This window comes from Chiroxiphia lanceolata, chromosome 27 (genome assembly GCF_009829145.1).
Source record: "Chiroxiphia lanceolata isolate bChiLan1 chromosome 27, bChiLan1.pri, whole genome shotgun sequence".
Lineage (NCBI taxonomy): Eukaryota > Metazoa > Chordata > Aves > Passeriformes > Pipridae > Chiroxiphia > Chiroxiphia lanceolata.
In genome coordinates, this window is record NC_045663.1 from 346,211 (window position 1) to 359,001 (window position 12,791).

The window sequence follows — 12,791 nt, forward strand, 5'->3', positions numbered from 1 at the left end:
GTGGACATACTGCTCTGCCCGTGCTGGCAGCTGGCATTGCACCCGCTATCCCTGCTGTGGGACCTGGGCTGCTCCATGTCCCACCAGACCAAAGCTGCGTCCAGCCCCATCCTGCGCCAAAGCAAGCTGCTTGTGCTGTGCTGGCACCACTCAGAGCCAGGAGGCTGCTGCTGGGCCAGAGGGGTGGTGCAGGGTCCCCGGGGCCCTGTGGTCTGGGCCCCTCTCCGAAAGAGCCCAGCTCAGCCCTGCTGAAAACATGACCTCAGCTGAGGCCAGTGCACGGGGTGAAACGTTCCTCAGCTGCGCGGCCGCGAGCTGGACACGGCTCTCAGGGCTGAGAGGGCCCTGGGCTGTGGCAAAGAGCCCTGTGTCCCCAACACCCTACCTGGGGAGCTGGGTGACAGCTGGGGACCCTGGTGCACTCCGACCCCCCTTCAAACAGGTGGGCAATCTCTTTGTGGTGGCACTGAGCAAGAAGCAAGGCCAGGCAATGCCAGAGAGCCCAGCCTGCCTTGTCCTGGACTCCCCACTGTGCTCCCCAGTCCTGTCAGGAGCCGCACAAGGTCTGGGAGCCCTTGAAAGCCTGGCAGTATTGGCCCAGTCCCAGTTCCCAAGCACAAGCCAGGCCACGCAGGGTCCAGCATGCGTTTGGGAGCCAGAAGATGCAGTGCTAGTGCTAGTGGGGACAGCTGGGGACAATGGGGCCAGCACATGCCATGGGAGTATGACCCCACCAGCTCTTCTCCTTCCCCTCCTTGCCTGACAGGGCTCGAGTTGGTGCCTCAGTTTCCCTTCGGCTGGTTGGGGGTGATGCTGGGTACCAGCCGAGCTGTGGGGGTGTTTGGGTAGCAGAGATGAAAGGAGCCACATGAGACAGCCCTCACCCTACCCCTGCTGCCAGCCGGGCTGCTCCGCGAGGAGGAGGAGGGCAGGAGGAGGCAGACGCGGGTTCATGCGAGGATGGGTGTGGAAGGCGCAGCCGTGCGGGCGGCACAGGGTCGGGCAGGGAAGTGTTCCGGGGGGTCTGCCTCGGGGTCTGCCCAGACACTGCTCTGCTCCGCTGCACACCGAGCACGGGAGCACCCCCAAACCTTCCCCGTCCCATCTCAGTCCCGGGCTGCCGGTCCCTGCCCGCTCCGGGGGAAGCACGGACACGACTCCCCACCGCCCACTTGGTGACGATCAGACCCTCGCTGCCATCCCCGCGCCCCCGCACTCACCCCCCTCGCTGCCCCCCGACTCCACCGCCGCTGCCCCCGCCCCGGCCCCCCCGCGCCGCCCCGCCCGGTGATTCACGCCTCCCCGCCGCTTTATAGCTCCGCCGGCCTCGCCGCCGCCTCACAGCAACAGGTCACCGGAGCGCCCCGGCCCGTCCCGGCCCGTCCCCGCCCGGCCCGGCCATGCCGCTGCGGCTGGCGCTCTGCCTGCTGGCGCTCTGCAGCCCCGCCGCCGCGCACGGTAAGAGCCGCGGGGTCCCGGTTCCGGCGGGGGTCCCGGCGCAGCCCGCCCGCTCGGTAACGCCGCTCGCCGCCGGCAGGTGCTCGGGGCAGGGGTGGCCCGGCCCGGGGTCGCGGCGCCGTTCGGGTACCGCTGTCCCGTCCCGCCGGGCAGATGCCGAGCTCTCGGCGGCACAAACCCCCTTTAAGGGGCAGAGCGGCGGCTGCCCGGTGCCCGGCGGTGCCGCTCGGGTGTCCCGGTCCCTGCCGTCCCTCCGTCGGTCGCGGGGTTGCGCGGCGGGAGCGAACGCCCGGGGTCCCGCCCGGCCCCGCTGCCCGGCCTCGGCATCCCGCACCCCGCGTGCCCCGGGAGTCCCCGTTCCCGGAGGCGGCAGAGCCGGCTCGGGGCTGCGTGGCCCCCGGTGGGACGGGCCGGGAGCGGGGCCGGTCCGTGACCGGGGTGTGGAGTTCGTAGCTCGGAGCCTCCCGGTTCCGCTGCCGGTGCTAGCGGCTTTCGCCGTGCTTGGGCGGTGTCGGGGCTGCGGGGGAGGACGTCCCGAGACCCCGGGTCGGGGCTCCATCAGCCCTTCCCAGCGGCGCGGAGCCGTGCGGTGGTGCTGGTGTCGCCTCTCCCGCATCCGAGCGAGAGTTTCCATCTTCCCTTCGCACGATGCCGAGTGTGCCGTGGGGAGTGGGGGCCGCGCGGTGTTGTAACGGGAAATTGGGCTTGGAAGAGCAATTGAACAAATCCGTGGAGGATAACCCCCCGATGGCAGCCGCGTGCTGGCGCGGCTGGTGCTGCCCGAGGCGTCCAGGCGCTGGTTTCCGCAGCCCGAGGATTTGCTCCATCCACGACTGCCCCGCGGATGCAGCCGGGCTGGGAGCCCCATGTGCTTGTGGCTGAACCAAAATCATACGCGAGGGAGGAAAAAAGGGGGTACAGGGTCTGGGGCGGGCTCCACTTCGGGGCAGGGTGAATCCCTGACTTGGAGGGCAGCGACTCCCCCCTGGCAGCACAGGACACGTCCCCGCCCCCATCTCTCCCTCTCTCCCTCCCATCTTTTGCCGTTTAACAAACCTCAAGCGCAGCTAATGAGAGCACGAACCCAAATAAGCGTCACAAGAGGCTGGTTTGCAGAGGCGGAAATTGCAAAGAAATCACTCACAAAAAAGAAAAAAAAATCTAACTGATTCGCTGGTGGGTCACAGAACAAACAGGCTTTTGAGTCAGAGCGATCCAGTGCCGCGGGGCTGGCCCAGACCCAAGGGCTGGGGCAAGTGCCCCACGCTCCAGCCACTGGCTCAGATGCTCCTTGCAGGGGCCGTGTGTGTGTCAAGCCCCCGTGATGGAGAACGGGTTTCATTCCTCCATGAGGCCACTGGCACACACCGGGGGATCCAGAGCACGGTTGTCCACTGGCCCTGCTCTGTCTGTCCCCCTCCAAGCTGGGGCCCCCTCTCTCTGGGACTGGGCAGGAGCTGGGCAGAGATGGAGGCAGGGAGGAGGTAAGCTGCAAGCCCAAGTAAGATGCCCTGGCCTGCTGCTGGGCATCTCCCAGAGCATCGCTGGGAGTGCTGGGATAACTGGTGCATCCCTGTGGTCCCAGTGCTGGTTTTGAACCTGTTGGTGGAAGAGGGCTGGCAGCAACCCCAGGCTATGAGGAGCTGTCGTGCCAGGGACTCATAGGGATGCCTGCTCTGGGACAGCTCTTGTGCCACATGAGTGATGGGAGCCAGAACAGAGTGTCTCTGGGTTCCCCAGCTCATCCCAGGCACTGGAGCGATCTCTGTGCCTCTTGCCCAAGGTGGTCCAGCCACAGCTGGCATCCTGCTGCCCTTCGTGGGAGTCCCAGCACAGCAGGGATCCCTTACCCTCTGCCCTCTCCACAGGTGGTATCTGCTGGTTGCAGCAGGGGAAGGAGGCCAAGTGCACCATGATCCTGAAGACGGGTGTGACATGGGAGGAATGCTGTGCCAACGGCAATGTGGACGTGGCCTGGTCTAACTACACCTACCCAGGCAACAAGATCAGCCTGCTGGGCTTCCTGGGGCTGGTGACATGCCACCCCTGCAAAGGTGAGCGGGCCAGGGGGTGAGGGGATGCTGTGGGGCTGAGCTCTGCCCACGGGGGATGCTCAGAGCCTGCAGCTCCAGGTGATGCAGCAGTGATGGGGCTGGGCTGCCCCTCACCAGACAGGGCTCTTCTGGGCAGTCTGGGACAGCACAGGGACCCCAGGGACTGCTGACCCCATACTCCTGCTGCTGCAGCTCCTGGACAGATGCTGCTGTGGGTCAGAGCTGGCAGGACAGCCTGCATCCCCTGGCTGCTCTCATTTTGTGTGTATTTTAGTTCTCTCCCAGTGGAGTAGGACGCGTGACCCGGGTCTTGGCCGGGCAGCCGAGTGCAGGGAGCGGAGCTGGGGCTGCCTGTTCCCAAGTTAACCTCTCTGCACTGGGGCCCCCTGCCCCTGCCCTCACCACGGCTGCTCAGGGGAAACTTTGTCAGGTTTTTCTGAGGCAAAAAGATCTATTTCTTCCCCTCCGCTCCCCCTCGCTCCTCCCAGCGTGTGTGTGAAATGGCTTTATGTAACGGGCAGTTCCAGAAGTGGAAACTCTCCAGCTGTGAGTTCCAGCCCCACCAGATGTTTTGGCGTGTGCCAGAGGCGCAGATCCCCCAGCACTTGCGTGGCTGTGTGAGAACACGCTCGAGGACCTGCTGCCCGCAGGAGACAGGAGCAGGGATTTGGAAGGTCATGTTGTTATTTGCTTAAAGGGGGAAAACGGTTCTTAACAAAACCACTTCCTCTAGTTCCCTGCACTCCTCGGGCCCATCCTGGTGCAGCTTGGGGTTGCACCCCGTGCCAGCCAAAAGCTGAGTGAGATCCTGGCCCTGGCCCCATCCCTGCTTGGCGGAACTGGGAGCACCGGGACCTCTCCATGGGCTCCCCCATGCCTGGGGCAGAGTGCAGTGGGAACAGGCAGCCCTTGACCAGGAGTCTGGCCTCACCTCTGCAGAGAGACTGGGAGGCATGGGGGCTGCCAGTGGCCACAGACCACAGTGTGAGCTGAGGCTCCTGGGGTTTACTGGGGTCTGGGAGCAGGGCCTTTAAGGAAACTGCTGGAGAGCCTGGCCAGCACTTGCACCACAACCCCCACACCATCAGCCAGCCCCTGCCTGTCCCGTCCAGATGGAGCTGGTGCTGCTCCTCACCAGGCTCCAGAGGCTTTGGAAGAGGGTGGATAAGAGGAGCTGTGCTCCCACTCGCCGGGCTTGCAGGGCTGGAAGAGGTTACTCTGGGATAAAGTGGGCTGCAGCCGGGCGGCCAAGCCCCATGGGGAGGTGCTGGCCAGGCCCCGGGGGCTCTGCAATGGGTCTCTGGGAGGGAAGTGAAATTCCTGGCTCCAACTGCTGGGGACACGGTGTCCCCCCCAAGGACCCAGTGCAGGGGGGCAGCCAGGCTGTGGGGTCAGGGTCACGGGCAGATTCTCCAACCGCTCCCTCCCTTGCTGGGACTGTCTGGACAATCGGACTCTGCTCTGCTGCAGCATCTCAGAGCGGAGGGTGATGAGGGTCCTGTTTCCTCTAGCAGCCCTGGGACACAGAGCTGTAACCCTCCGTCATGGGGTCCTCATGTCTCAGGCTCTCCTTCCCTGGGTCAAGCCCCAGCTGTGGAAATCAGGGAGCAATCCGGGAAATCGTTTCCCACCAGGGAATTTCCCCCAGGGACTGCTGGGCCAAGGAGACAGGGAATTTCCCCTTCCTCCTTCTCCTCCTCCTCCTCACTGTCTCCCAAGGTGGCCCATCTCCCACAGGGAAATCCCCCTCTGTGCCTCCCAAAGCTCCAAGCACACACCCTGTCTGCAGGGATCCTTCCTGCTGGGGGAGAATCCCCGTTCTGGGAAGCTTTTTGGTTTTGCCCAGTGTGGGTACTGATTGGTCCAAGCAGTGCCCATGTCCTGGGGACAGAGGGGTCAGTCCCTCTGGGGTGAGTGCTTTGTGTGCTTTGGGAGGCAGAGGGGGTCCAGCTGCCCCAGACAGAACCCCTGTCCCTGCTGCTGACCCCTTTGCCTCTTCCTGCAGAGGGACCAGTGTCTGGGCCCCTGGGCACCAGGATGGGCCCCTGCTCAGTGGCCCCTCTCCGTCCCTGCCAGCGTGGGCATGGCCCCGGGGCACTGGCAGGACCCCCTGAACCCCGGCCCCCGTGCTGGCCGGGAGGTGACCCGGGGGGACAAAGCATCTGCCTGTCTGGGGACGGGCACTGGCTGCTGCCTCCTGCTCTTGTGTTCCAGTCACAGAGCGAGACAGGGCCAGGCATTGTCTGCTGGGAGCGGCATTCCCGATCGCCCAGACAACTCGCGAAGCCCAGCTCTTTCTGGAGGAACTGGGGCCTTGCGGAGATAGATTTTTCCATTGCACAAGAGAAAGAAATGACTCCTTCCAAAGAATAAATAGATGGGAAGGAGTGAGCTGGTGCTGAGTGGAGCCGGGGCTCCGGCTGGGGTGAGTGCTGGATGATTGTGCAGAGCCACAGCCAACGACCTGCTCCTCGGCGGCGCTGAGCAGATCCAGATGCTGCCGGGGCAGCTCAGTGTCAGCACGTGCGCTGTGGCCCCGGGGGGCATTCGGGACTGTGAGGGCCAGTGCTGGCCCCGTCCTACTCGGTGTCACACGGGGGCTGGGCAGGACGAGCCCTTCCCTGGTGGGGGGCAGCCGGTGCCACGTCCTCACGTGCTGCTGCTCTGTGTCCCCAGAGAGCTGTGAGGGGGTGGTGTGCGGCCCCGACAAGGTCTGCAAGATGAAACACGGGCGTCCCCAGTGTGCCTGTGCCCCAGACTGCTCCAGCCTGCCCCGCAAGCTGCAGGTCTGCGGTTCTGATGGCTACACCTACCGGGACGAGTGCGACCTGCTGACGGCCAAGTGCAGAGACCACCCCGACCTCGAAGTGATGTACCAGGGCAAATGCAAAAGTAGGTGCAGTTGAGCCCCCACCCCACTGTGTCCCATTCCTATTCTGTCCCTGTCCTATCCCCATCCCCTGTGGTCCAGGGAGGGAAGGTCCATCCCAGTGCAGGGTCTCGCCTGCAGGACACGGGTCTTGGTGCCCATTAAGGGGACATTGTAGCCTGCTGGTGCTCTAGGGTTTGGCCTCACTTTGGACTGAGCAGTAACAGTCCCTAAAATGTCATTTACAAACATCAAGCCCCTTTTTTTCCTCTTTTGTAAAGGGCTCAGTGATCTTCCTGGCTCTGCCAAGAGCTGTCAGAAGGATTATGGTTATTTTTCCAGCCCTGCTCTCTGGAAGGCTTTGTCTGTCAAGCTCTGGGCTGAACAGGGAAATGTGGGGCAAGAAATGGGAGTTTGGGAGCTGCAGATGCCAAATCTTCCAATCCAGCAGGGAAAGAAAGAGAGGAAGGTGGAGGGATGATGGGGGTGCATGAGCCCCCTGTGCCACACCCCCCCCCCGGCAGAGCCCTTTGCAGGGCCTGATCCTGCTGCACAGGCTCCCTCCACGCCCATGCGCCCTTGCTCCAGCGCTGGGTCGGGTCCAGGGTGACCCTGCCCTTCCCTCTTGCCGGGGCCAGCACGGCGGCTGCCAGCCTGGCTGCAGCAGCTGCTGCTTCCCTGCCAAGGCACCTGCGTGCGGCCGCTGGCCCGGCCGGGTCCCCCCGCGCCAAACGGGCTCAGCCCCGCGCTCGCTCCACCGCTGCAGCTGCACCTCAGCTCCTCCCGTGCGGCGCAGCTCTGGCTGGGGCTGAGCCCGAGGGCCTGGGGCCACTGCTCCCTCACGCTCAGGATGTCAAGCCCTGCCAGCCCCCGCCCTTGGGAGCATCATCGGTGGGGGAGATTGGGACCATTCAGCCCTTGGCTCCTCTCTGTCCCCCAGTAGCAAAAGTTGGGAGGCGACCGGGTTTCCTTGGGATGATGTCCACCGTCCACCTGAGTTGGAGGAGCTGCGGGAGGGGGTGCCCTTCCCCGGGTCACCCCAGCCCCGTGCTTCCCCGCAGAGTCCTGCTCCAGCGTGGTGTGCCCTGGCACCCACACCTGCGTGGTGGACCAGACGGGCAGTGCCCACTGCGTGATGTGCCGGACGGCTCCCTGCCCTGAGCCCACCAGCCTGGACCACGCCCTCTGCGGCAACAACAACGTCACCTACCCCTCAGCGTGCCACCTGCGGCGGGCCACCTGCCACCGCGGCCGCTCCATCGGCGTGCGCCACTACGGGAGCTGCTCAGGTGAGCAGGGCAGGGCGGGGGGCAGCGGGCACGGACCCCCAGAGCCTGGTCACCCCTCACACCCTCCTCACCACTTCTCTCTGTTTTCAGCCGCGGCCAAATTCTCCGCGGAGACGGACAGCGTGGAAGAGAACTATGTGTGAATCCTCCCTCGGCCGAGCCGGAGCCGGGAGACAGGGGCATTATGTGTATATTGTACAAACCATATACCTGATATTTATTAAGATAAAAAGATCCTTATTTATCCCTGTGTATGTTATGCAGTCGCAGGGGGCTCAGTTCCCATCCTGCCAGCCGGGGAGCAGGGGTGGGGGCTCACGGCCAGAGAGATGCTGAGCTGCCCTGGGATGCTCCAGTGCCCACCCAGTGCCCAGCAGAGCTCTCCACTGGCCAGTGCCCTTCCTTGCTGCTGGCGCGGTGTGGAGGGGTGTCCGTGGGCCCCCCTTACGTGTCCTTGGCCGGCAGCCCTGGGCCTATTTATTTTTGGATTAATTCTCAGTACTCTGCTGACGTTTCTGGCTGGGACCTTGAGGTCTAGAGGGAATCTGTGCTTTTGCCTTCCCTGAGGGGCTCAGCCCCAGCTGCCAGCAGCAGGAAAGGCAGTGCACGCTGCATCAGATCGGAGAGAGATAGATATATATTTTTATATATATTAAAAAAAATATATGTATGTTATTGTCTCCTAAACTTTCAGCATGTGTGTGTTCAAATGGATTTCAGTTTAGGTCTTCCCAGGCCCATTCAGACCAGGCTCCCACCGTCTTCGGAGGTGATGCCGGTGCCCAGAGAGTTGGTGCAGTGGCAGCCCTATCTGGGGGGCATGACCATTCTCCCTGGCCCACTGAGCCCCCACCCAGAGCCCATCACCCAGGGCAGCTGCCCCCAGCCCTCCTCATCCCTCCCTGCCAGAACAGCTTCAGATGGAGCCCAGGCTGCAGGGAGAGATGGCCCTGCCCGCCCCCTCAAGGACCCCCACACTGCAGCTATGGGGCCCCATACCCCCTGCTCTGCCCACACCTGTATTTATTTTTATTCCTTTTCTCATTTCTTCTGTTGTCACCTGTGTAAATACCAGCTCAGCTCTGACACCAAAAAGCTCTTGACTTTATATAAATATCATTTTTATATATATATTATATGTAAAAATACCTTATCTTCTATTTTTGTATGATTGGATTCTGACCCTCAAGGCAGATGCTTTGGGAACACCCACATTCCCTATTCTGTATTGTTGGGGCATTTTATGGCTGCGTTAGGTTATGTTGGATTATAATTCTAAACCAGATTAAACGGTGCTGTGGGTCTGGTTTTGTTGGGCAGGCTCCGGGGCCGCAGGAGGTGTTGTTGTCCCCGGGGCTGTGCCCCTGTGCCGGGGTCTGGGATGTGGGGAGCCCCCAGCAGCGGTGAGGAGCCGCATCCCATCTGCTCCGCTTGGCGCTCGGGTTTTCCGGCCCGGCCAAGGCTGCTCAGCGCAGCGGGAGGGAAGGGGAGAGCAGGGAAGAGCAAGATAAATCTGTTCCCAATCTCGGGCTGTGCCATGAGGGTTTGGTATTTCACAAAACAATTCCTGCCGGTAATTGGGTCCTGATGTGGGATGGTTCCCGGGCGGCAGCCTGTGGCTTGACGTGCTGAGCTCCACAGGAGCTGCCGCTGGATCTCCCTCAGCTGCATCCCCTGTGCTGGGGGCCAGCATGGCACAGCCCCCCAACGCCCCGCCGAGCCCCTCAGAACCATGCCCAGCCCAGGAGTGCATTGCAGAGAATCGCAGAATCATTCAGGTCGGAAAAGACCGCTCAGATAACCCAGGATGGTCGTGGGACTTTCTCCTGCAGCCCCTTCCTGCCTGCCCAGCTCAGCGATGTCCCCCTGCTCTTGGGGATGGGTGTACGGGCGTTTCCAAAACGCTGCCCACGCCCTTCTGGGTGCCAGCGCTGCCGCACACGGTGGTGTGTGGCCTGGGTTCCTCCACGGCCTGCCCGCAGCGCTTCCTGCCCACGGCAGCTCCCCGTCCCGCCTGCCCCGCCGCAGGGTTTGGCCCCGGGAGCGGCTGGTGCGTGGCCCCGTGCCGAGCCCGCGGGCACGGGCTGTGGCAGCAACAGCAGCTCCTGTGATGAGCGGGAGATTTCAGCCTCCAAAACATGGCTGTGAGTCAGGAGCCGCCTTCCCACCAGTTTTTGGGTGGTCTGGGACAAGCTGGGACAGGCGCCGGCTCTCCAGGCTCCCTGGCAGTGTGTGGAAGCCCCGGGGCTGGCAGCCCTGTCCCGGCATTCCAGGGGATCTCTGCCCCACAGTGCCTCTGCCAGCACCCCCCTGGGATTTGGGGCTTCCTTGGATGCCGGCAGCCTGGCAGGGGTCTGTCCTCTACTGGGTGTCCCCAGGGCCACTAGTGACCGCAGCTTGTGTCCCCTGACCCTGTGCAAGGCCCTGCAGCAGCCACAGGGTGCCAGCAATTTGCAGATAAAACAAACAGCCAGAAGCAGGGAATGTCTGAGTCTGTTCTCCGAGACGACGCCGGGCAGAGCCACACGTGTCTCAGCTGAGACCCATCAGCAGCTCGGCACATGTCCCCTGGCCACTGTGGGCACCCAGCTGCCACGGGGTGAGCGCCCGTCTGTGGGTGGGGAGGTGGGTGAGGCTCCCGACGGATCCCTGTGGGCTCTGCCAGCACAGCTGGGAGCCCGCCTGACCCCGGGGGGTGTCTGTGGTTCCCCTGTTTGGGGGGTCCCATAGAGCAGCAGGAAGGGTGTGGTGTGGGACGGGATGGAACAAGATGAGGCGGGATGGGATGAGATGGGATGGAATGGGATGGGATGGGGAGCCCCACCCCTGGCGGGAAGGCAGTTGGGGTGGCAGCACCTGGCTGCAGATCCTGGCTTCTCTGGGGCAGGGCCTGGTCCTGAGTGGGGGCCACATTCCCCTTCTTCCTCCTGCACCCCCTGCTCCATCTGCCCACACCCGGGACAAGTCAGGGGGACCAGAGCACAGAGGGAAGCAGTGGGATGGGGATTTATTGAAGAAGGAAAATGTTGCTGCCACAAGAGGCTGCGTGAGGTGCTGGGCCTTCTGCTACCACCTGGGGAGGACGTGACACCCCTCAACAGTGGGCAGAGTCCTGGGTCAAGGAGTCCTGAGCATCAGCTCCCAGGCCCCACCAGAGCTGGATGATGTGGGAGTTCTGGCCCTTTTCTCCCCTCTTGGGAGACATCTCAGCCCCTCTCCCCACAGCCCGCCCCCAGGACCCCCTCCCAGCCATGTTAGGGCTTCGGTCTCCCCTTCTGGGGCCCTCGCACGGTGCGATGCACCCAGCCAATGTAGTTGGAGATCTTGGTGTAGATGTCGGGGAACCGGCGGTCCCCACATCTCTTCCCAGAGAATGAGACGATGCCGTAAACCTTTTTCTTGAAGATCAGGGGTCCCCCGGAGTCACCCTGCAAAATGAGGAGGTTGGAGGGAGACTAGTGGGTCTCCCCGTGGGGGGCAGTGGGGCCCGGGCCGGGGGTGCACTCACGGTGCAGACGCCCTGCAGGGTGGCGTTGCGGCTGGCCCCACACAGCATGTTGGCCGAGACCTTGCCCCTCCACAGTGTCCGGCACAGGCTCCGCTTGACGATGGTGGTGTTGGTCTCCATCAGCTCAGCGGGCTGGTTGCCGTAGTTGGAGATGTCCCCCCAGCCCACCACGCAGCAGACGGTGCCAGGCTTCAGGTCGACGTGTGGTGAAGGCAGACGGATCCGCTTCACATACTCGTTCAGTGTGGCCGACCTGTTCAGCTGGGTGGGTGGACGGGGCACGGACGGCTTTGCTGCTGGGCAGAGCCCTCCAGCTGTTCCTGCCTGGGACCCTCTCCACCCCATAGCCTGCCTGCCCCAGCTGACCCGTCCTGCTGATCCCCCCCAGCCTCTTCAGAGGCTGGGCCCCCCCGCCAGTCCTTCTGCACTGGTCCCAGTCTGCTCTAAAGACTGGCTGCTTGGGAGTCACTGACCCGGACAGAGTCAGTGTCCTTGGTGCCTCCATCGCACCCACAGCACGGTCTGTCTTCTCCAGAGAAGCACTGACATCTAGTGTCGGCTCGGCCCCGCGTGGGCACCCCACCTCCCTCCCGTGTCCCGGGCCATGGGGCACTCCCTGCCTGGCGCTGGGTGCCCAGTGGCGGGACAGTGGCACACCAGTCTCACCCGGAGCAGGCGGATGTCGTTGTCCACGGCGCGGGGGTTGTAGCGCGGGTGGGCGATGGACTCAACCACGCTGAAGACCTGCTGGGACGCCTCGGGCTCCTCCAGTCGGTGGGCGCCCAGCACCACACGCACCGAGGGGCTGCTCCTGCAGCCAGGGGGGGCCTGAGCAGGTGCTGCTGAGGCTGGGGGCCATCGGGGAGGGGGGGAGGGCCAGGGGGGCTCGAGGGGGAGCAGAGGTGGGAGGGGGCAGCTCCAGGACTGTGTAACCCCCTGGACAGGGGTATCAGTTAGAAGGGGTCACACGATGTTCAGGGGCGACAAGGCTCACCTGGGAATGAGGCAGTGGGCAGCTGTCATCACCCACTTGGGCCACACAAGAAAGCCCCCGCAGACGTGCTCCCCGTCCATCTGGATGGAGGCGATGAAGGGCCGGGAGTGGGGCACTGCTGCCTTTCCCCCGATGATCCGGCTCCCCTGGGTGCCTGGCGGGTGCAGGTGATCATTGGCCTCCTCAGTGCCACGGGGCCTCCATCTCCCACCCTGGGGACCTGTACCACGGCCCCAGCTCTCCCATTACCTGCTGGGAGCAGGATGGAACCTCCCAGGCTGAGGATGAAGAGCCCAGCCATGACCATGGCAGTGCAGAGCAGGCCACTGTCACCACTGCTGGGGCTGCTCGGGGTGGGGGTGCTTAAATCCCTCCGGGGGCTGAGCCTCGGGGTGCCAGCGGGTATCTCCCTCCTGCTTCCTCTTTCTGGGTGTTACTGCTTTGTGCAATTCAGGGGGTGGGGGGCCCTGGCACTGCCATGCAGCTTCCCCCAGGGTAGGAGAAGGAGAGCAGAGCAGCTTCCCAGTTCTGACTCCTCTTGTGCCTTGAGCTAACTGGGATGAAACCTCTCCCTTGGCAGGGAGGTGGGAGCAGCAGGACCCCAGGACACCTCCCAGGA

The 12,791-nt window shown here is 63.6% G+C and overlaps 2 protein-coding genes across 2 annotated transcripts; one reads left to right on the forward strand and one right to left on the reverse strand.

Moving 5' to 3' along the window:
• The first annotated feature begins 1,345 nt into the window (after window positions 1–1,345).
• On the forward strand, window positions 1,346–8,966 carry FSTL3 (follistatin like 3). Its single transcript, XM_032712040.1, has 5 exons — window positions 1,346–1,458; window positions 3,327–3,512; window positions 6,189–6,404; window positions 7,443–7,670; window positions 7,761–8,966. Exons 1-5 carry the CDS (start codon window positions 1,401–1,403, stop codon window positions 7,811–7,813), a joined length of 741 nt encoding a protein of 246 aa, XP_032567931.1. The 5' UTR covers window positions 1,346–1,400; the 3' UTR covers window positions 7,814–8,966.
• Window positions 8,967–10,924: 1,958 nt separating this feature from the next.
• Window positions 10,925–12,607, reverse strand: PRSS57 (serine protease 57). Its single transcript, XM_032711653.1, has 5 exons — window positions 12,422–12,607; window positions 12,173–12,326; window positions 11,845–11,989; window positions 11,179–11,439; window positions 10,925–11,098 (listed from the first exon to the last, which is right to left on the reverse strand). Exons 1-5 carry the CDS (start codon window positions 12,477–12,479, stop codon window positions 10,925–10,927), a joined length of 792 nt encoding a protein of 263 aa, XP_032567544.1. The 5' UTR covers window positions 12,480–12,607.
• Window positions 12,608–12,791: the final 184 nt, after the last annotated feature.

Coding starts and splice junctions, on each gene's coding strand:
- FSTL3 (XM_032712040.1), top strand. CDS start 1,401: ATGCCGCTGCGGCTGGCGCTCTGCCTGCTGGCGCTCTGCAGCCCCGCC. Junction 6,405..7,442: donor GTACCAGGGCAAATGCAAAA/GTAGGTGCAGTT, acceptor GCTTCCCCGCAG/AGTCCTGCTCCAGCGTGGTG. Junction 7,671..7,760: donor CCACTACGGGAGCTGCTCAG/GTGAGCAGGGCA, acceptor CTCTGTTTTCAG/CCGCGGCCAAATTCTCCGCG.
- PRSS57 (XM_032711653.1), bottom strand. CDS start 12,479: ATGGTCATGGCTGGGCTCTTCATCCTCAGCCTGGGAGGTTCCATCCTG. Junction 11,990..12,172: donor GCCCACTGCCTCATTCCCAG/GTGAGCCTTGTC, acceptor CCCTGGCTGCAG/GAGCAGCCCCTCGGTGCGTG. Junction 11,099..11,178: donor CCCTGCAGGGCGTCTGCACC/GTGAGTGCACCC, acceptor CTCATTTTGCAG/GGTGACTCCGGGGGACCCCT.